The 6,809-nt window shown below is 45.3% G+C and overlaps 1 protein-coding gene across 1 annotated transcript in view; it reads left to right on the plus strand.

Moving 5' to 3' along the window:
* The window catches only part of prdm1b (PR domain containing 1b, with ZNF domain), an 8,685-nt gene extending 2,400 nt beyond the window's left edge, over positions 1 to 6,285 (plus strand). The window contains exons 3-7 of the mRNA XM_014033722.1: positions 371 to 490; positions 1,375 to 1,615; positions 2,745 to 3,601; positions 3,682 to 3,810; positions 4,910 to 6,285. Of these exons, the coding sequence (XP_013889176.1) occupies positions 371 to 490; positions 1,375 to 1,615; positions 2,745 to 3,601; positions 3,682 to 3,810; positions 4,910 to 5,485 (1,923 nt within the window). The 3' untranslated portion in view covers positions 5,486 to 6,285. The remainder of the gene's footprint in view (positions 1 to 370; positions 491 to 1,374; positions 1,616 to 2,744; positions 3,602 to 3,681; positions 3,811 to 4,909) is intronic.
* The last annotated feature ends 524 nt before the right edge of the window (positions 6,286 to 6,809 follow it).

Below are 6,809 nucleotides of genomic sequence, written 5' to 3' on the forward strand. Positions count from 1 at the left end.
TGTTACTGTGTGTTACTGTGTGTTACTGTGTGTTACTGTGTGTTACTGTGGACCAGGCAGCAGATCCTGATCAGACATTTAAACATGAGCAGGACATTTGAAAGCTTGGCTGTCAGGTCTTGAAGCAGCCTGTGTGAAAGGTAAGCAGGAGCAGCAGAGTCCCTGCAGGACTCTACAGCAGGTCAGAGATCAGTGAAGCAGGTCAGAGAAAGTCTTAAGTCTCCTCATTGGTTTAGCTGGTTAGTGTGGAAACTGGGTCATGTTGTGGGCTTTACTGGAATCAGTTTGTGTTAACGTGACACAGCAGACAGGTCAACAACCTGCTGGATGTAAACAAACTGTATGCTGATGACTTGTTCTTGTTTTACAGGTGACAGGTGTGTTCAGCAAAGAGTACATTCCTCAGGGGACTCGTTTCGGACCCCTGCAAGGAGACATTTACACCAAAGACAGCGTTCCCAAAGAGGCCAACAGGAAGTACTTCTGGAGGGTAAGACACTTCAGCAGGTGAATCCATGAGAACATCTGATCAGGACCGTCTCAGGGACAAACTGAGCCTGGGAGAAGTTCTGATCACACCACAGAAAACAGAGCTGCTTTCACAAACAGGGCTTTTGCTGTACATTTTACAGGAAGTTGTGAGTGGCAGCAGCACATAAAGGGTTCAGTCTTCCAGTAATCAGAGGCTTCCTGCCACTCACATCCCATTGTTCATTAACCAGTTCTGTCATTCTGATGCTGCTTGTATCATTCAGGAAATTTTCTCCTCTGCTGACTCAACTCCCAGCAGGAGTTTCTGCCACTGTCCTACGTATTTCCCTTCAGGCTTCACTTCCTGTAAAGCTGCCAGGGGTGTTCCTGCCTCATTACAATAGTGAAAGTCAGTGTGTTATCAGCCATGTGACACAGGTTGACGTGCTGCTGGAGGCATACAGCCTGGCTCCCTGCCAGCTCGCTTTACTTTCATCTCATTAATGTTTCACAAGCAAACTGCTGCTGGTCTTCTCTTTAGAGGCAGGACTGTAACTTGTGATTCCTGTGGTGTGCAGTTGATGAATTAATGAGTCAGAAACCACAGAAGAAGTGAGGAAGGAGGCAGAAAGAGGCAGTGGTGACTTAGCAGGCTCCACCTCCAAATGTCAAAGCTCACACCTCAAAACGCAGTGAGACAGTCACAAAGAGTCAGAACAGAAGTGACAGTCAGAGTCAGGTGTGACAGCTACATGGCACAGGTGATTATTCTGATTGGTTTTACCTTTGAGTCAACACCAAACTGGTTCAAAGCTCTGGTTAGTGGTATCAGAGTTGGGTTTGTTGGTGTTGCTCATAGACCCACTGTTTGATTCTCGTCTCTCTCTTCTCTGGTTTCTGCAGATTTACAGTGGCGGGCAGCTTCAACACTTCATCGATGGCTTTGATGTCCACAAGAGCAACTGGATGCGTTATGTGAACCCGGCTCAGTCCCTGGCAGAACAGAACCTGGTGGCCTGCCAGAACGGCTCAGACATCTACTTCTACACCATCCGAGCCGTGGAGTCCAAACAGGAGCTGCTGGTGTGGTACAGCCAGGAGTTCTCGCAGAGGCTGTGCAGCCAGCAGGACCAGCTCAGACACGGTGAGTTCTGATTACCAGAAGCCCTGCAGCAAACAAGGACTGAAACTACAAAGAAAACAAGCTGTAGTAGTTGGTTCTGATCTGTCTGAAGAACGACTGAGACAAAGGTTAGGGAGAGGGTTCAGGGTTGTTGATGTGTTTGAAGAACAGAGTGAAACCCAGAGAAGGATCAGCCTGTTTGAACTGTGAGGTAAAGATCTGACTCAGTGAAATCCATCCTGKTTGTCTTTAGAAGCTGATAAAACACATTTACAGCTAAGAGTCAGCTACAGTCAGAACACTGGTCCCCTGATAGGATCTTTGTCCGTCACATAGATTGAAGCTGTTTGAGATTCTTCAGGCGTTGTTTCAAAGTGAAACTCAGATTGTTGTTAGAAGAGAGGTTGTCACACCTGTGACTCACCTGTTTGCTGTTTAACATCATTAAGTAAAGTTAAACTTTCAACATCCGGACTGATGWGAGGAAACATGATTCATCACACACCTGATATGTTCCCATTCATCCAGAGACATCCAGGCAGAGGTTCTTCATCAGGTCCAACAGGTCTGGTGTTGGTTCTGACCATCTGTAAGGCCAGGGTCTGATCCTCAGGTTGGTTTTGTCAAGGTTAGGGTTAAGGTAAGTTTAACCCTAACCTCTGACTCTGTGTTCAGACTGTTACAGCTTCAGTCACAAACCCTCTGTTTGTTCTGTATTATTTATGATTGTACCTCTCAGCTGTAACAGAACTTTAGAGCTGTGTGACCCACTCACAGAGTCTGTCATAAACAGATCAGAACATGAATAAAGTCGTGTACAGTTTGTATTACTGAGAAACAAACAAGAAAAGAGAAAGAGGAGATGTTTTTCTTGTGGTCAGTATGGTAACACACTACACCCAGAAAAGGTTTCACAAACAAAACTCACAAAGGTTTTGTATAAAGCAGACCCACAAACCTCTCCCAAAGAAACTGTACTCATGTGACTGACAAACAGAAACCTTCAATCTATGACTGATGTGTCATGTTAAAAGTGAAACTACTATCATTTACCATAATAAGGTGTGCCTTGTGTAGGCYGCTGAATTAACCATGTTGTACATGTTTACACATAAAGATTTACTCCTGAATCTCGGTCTGTTTTCTGCAGATTGCAGCSACAAAGAGCTGAGCAAACACAGGGGACCTCATCAGACTTGGCTCCGAGACAGAACAAAGGATGAACAGAGGGAGGAAGTGAGTGAGGAGAAGATAGATGAAGAGATGTTGGTGAGGGACACGCCTCCTGATACACCTGAGGAGCAGATAGTGGACTTCAGCAGGAAGATGGAGAAGCAGCCCGAGCAGAGTCCAGGCCTGGGCTACAATCAGCCTTATCTGTCAGATCACCACCCCTCCCTGTCAGCACCACACAGACACCTCCCCCTTCACCTCCATGGCCTCTACGGCCACAGGGAGGGGCTTGTCTCCTCCTACCCCATCTACTCTCAATCCAGACCTCTTCAGCCTCCTTACCAGTTCCTGCCTCCGTATGGACCTCACTATCCCCGCCTCCTCGTACCCTCTTACTCTCCTCCTTTCCCTGGAATGCTCCCCTCTAGAGGATCCCTCCAATATAACAGCTACCTGGGATCAGATGGACTCCAATACCCCCCAGTCAGCACCCCCAAACTGCTCCCTGTGTCCTTTCCTTTTGCTGCATGTCCACAGGGAGGCCTCAAAGAACTAACCCCAAACATTTCTCCACTAAGAGGCACCCCAGCCACCCCAGAGCTATCTCCCCCTGCAAAGCCTGACACACATCATCATCATCACCATCCAGAACCATCCCCATCTGACCCAGAGGAGGCCATGAACCTCAGCCTAAACACAAACAAGAGCAGCACAGCCCCACGTAACGGCCCTGGACACAAATCCCTGCCTTACCCGTTAAAGAAGCAGAACGGAAAGATCAAATATGAATGTAACATCTGCTCCAAAACCTTCGGACAGCTGTCAAACCTTAAGGTACCTTTTCCTCCAATTAAACACACCAAACATTTCCACCCATCAGCAGAACCCAGAAATGAGACTTCTTCTCCTTTTAGGTCCATCTGAGAGTTCATAGTGGAGAGAGACCATTCCACTGTCACCTGTGTAAAAAGAGTTTCACTCAGCTGGCCCACCTTCAGAAACATCACCTGGTCCACACGGGAGAGAAACCTCATGAATGTCAGGTACCCACAGCACACAGCAGACACTTTACAGCACACACACCTTACCAGTAAGTTTCACTGAGTCACAGCACTGTCATAAAACTGCATCTTTAGACTTTCTGTTTGCTAACCTGCCTGTGTGGGTGTGATGATAACATGCTACTTGTTTCTGAAAAAGACATGTGTCTCCAGTTTTATAGCTGGGACAGACCTGGATTTATCTCCTGATACTGTAGTGACAGGATCATAAAGTGATGACTAAGAACTCTTCAGTTCAGTGAATGACCCGTCACAGCTAGGGTTAGGTCAGCTAATCAGCTGGAGGTGCCCTGATGGACGTCAGACGTGAGGGAGGAGGGTCTTCAACAGATTGGATTGTTTTAGTATAACCATGGATGTGTCAGGTAGAGGGATTATCAGGTAGAGGGATGTATCAGGTAGAGGGATGTATCAGGTAGAGGGATGTATCAGGTAGAGGGCTTCAACTTTTAGGGCGCTTCATTTCAGACGGTGGAACAGATTTGATGAGGTCTTGCTGTGCGTCAGTACCACTCTGACACATCTTACAGCAGACTGAAAGCTAAGTTTATCAAAGACCAAACCATATCCATGTCACTGAATTTAGTCTTTTCTTTCAGCTTTTTGAGCTGTGGACACTTGTTCACCCACAGCTGTTGAGCTCAMTTTAGCTCTGTTTTGTAGGTATCGTAGTGTAGAGCACTGTGTGACGGATATTGATAATATTATRGAAACATTTTCTACCTTGACATTGATAATGAGTTATTTTCCAGGACTATAARGAWGTATATAAATGTTAATKTTCTTACTTTGTTGCAAATCTGTGAAACACTGAGTGCTTTCAGTTGATAGCTGCTAACATCCAGAGGTAAACTGTTTGTGCAGCCGAACCTGCAGCACCCTGACTGCTTTTACAGATAAATCAACTAAATAAGAGTGATAGTAGGCTTCCAACAGCTGCACAGGAATTTACCTGAGCATAGTTTATTTTGACGTTCATCATGGTGGAGGGAGCAGCCTTCTGAAGAGTGTGCCGTCACATGTAAAGGGTCCATAAGATGTGACCCTCTGAAGACTGAACCTTTTAATTCCTGTCCTCCAGGTGTGCCACAAACGCTTCAGCAGCACCAGTAACCTGAAAACACACCTCCGCCTGCACTCTGGAGAGAAACCTTATCAGTGCAAGCTGTGCAACACCAAGTTCACGCAGTACATCCACCTGAAGCTGCACCGCCGCCTCCACAGCAGCCGGGACAGGCCCTATCGCTGCCAGCTCTGCAGCCACGCTTTCTTCCACCGTTTTTCCCTGTGCATCCACCAGCACAGCTGCTGCCCTGCCGCGTCCAACGCTCCCGTCAACGTGCACATGAAGGAGATGGTGGAGRGCTTCGATGCCAGCCAGGAGGCAGACATGCTCACAGAAACAGCATCAGCCTCTCAGCTGGGGGAAGCTGCTGAGCACTGGCTGTCCCGTACCCTGGAAGGAGAGGGTAAGGAGGACCAGAAGGAGGCCACGGTCCTGCTCAAAACTCTGACAACAGTGATGAACACACCAGTAAGAGCCGTGGCCTCGTCTGCTGCAGCACCAGCACCCCACAGTACCCCTCTGACCATGCAGGAGAGGGCCAGCGTGGTCCATCTGAACAAACGGCCAGCAGTGAAAACTGAAGGACACTGAGGACAGACTTCATGACTGGAGACAGATTCCAGGACTGAAGACAAACACAAAATGATCCACCAAAATAAAAGCAGCCATCTCCAAATAAAGCTCCTAGTTTTCCTCGGAGCTGTGAAGAGGAACGAGTGCAGAAGTCCAAAGAACGGGTCTGAGATGTGACCTRTTGTTAAAAAGCTGTGATGTTTATAAAGTTCTTCCTCTCAGGTAGAAAACTGTTTGCTTTGTTCTGCTTTAACTTATTACTTTTTCATTGAAATTGTTCATATTTATTTTGTTGTTTTGTAGTTTGTTAGTGTTTTTATGTGGACTCAGGAACCTGGTTAGGGGTTAGTTTAGGATTTGTTTATGATTTTAAAACTTGATGTAATAAGAAGCATTTGCCAAAATGACAATCACACAACATGATTGTGTTTTATACAAACTACACATTATTCACATTTTCTCCTAAAATATAACAAAGACAACTTATCAGAAAGTTCCAGTTCTACAGAGTTTTTTTCTCACAAAGCTTTACTGCAAATGTCTGTAACTACAAGCTTCATCCAAACCTTCCTCCTGACAGCACCTCACGTTTAGCACTGAAGAACAAAACAAGTATTTGGAGAACATTTCAATGTAAATGTAACACTGGATAAAAATATGATGTCACCAAAAACCTCCAGAATGTTCCTTTCAAAGTGTAGATTTGAAATGTGTGTACAGTTTGTTGTGTAGCTTATTGTGACAAACTGAGAGAATTGTTTGATGAGACTTTTCTATATTTCTGTCATGTAGCATATTAAAGATGATATTTCTTTAAAGACGGTGTTTCATGGTTCATTTGTCCTGTTGTGTGCAGTGACACCATCTGTTTCTATTCTGTTTTACTCGATTCTATTTATGAATTCAGTGAAACGTTTGACTCAGCTTAAAGCTCTGTGAGATTTGTGGACAACAGGAAGTTGTTGTCTTCCTGACCCAATCCAACAGGTTTGATTTCAGCTCGGATTCTGACCCAGATCTGCTGTGCACCCCGGTTCTACACTCAGACCAGACCGGGGTCCACACCATGCTGACCCAGGACCAGCAATGAGTCCATTCTGCCAGCAGTGTTCTTCTGACTTCATCTGATTGATTCCCTCCACTCTCATGTCAGTAAGGTTAGAGACAAGGTAAAACAAACACCTGGGGTTCAGGTCTTCATCAGGCCAAGTCACATGATCATCTGAAATTATAACATGTAATATCTGATAAATTATAACATGTAATATCTAATAAATTATAACATGTAATATCTGATAAATTATAACATGTAATATCTGATAAATTATAACATGTAATATCT

Source organism: Austrofundulus limnaeus, unplaced genomic scaffold (assembly GCF_001266775.1).
Source record: "Austrofundulus limnaeus strain Quisiro unplaced genomic scaffold, Austrofundulus_limnaeus-1.0 Scaffold1818, whole genome shotgun sequence".
Classification (NCBI taxonomy): domain Eukaryota; kingdom Metazoa; phylum Chordata; class Actinopteri; order Cyprinodontiformes; family Rivulidae; genus Austrofundulus; species Austrofundulus limnaeus.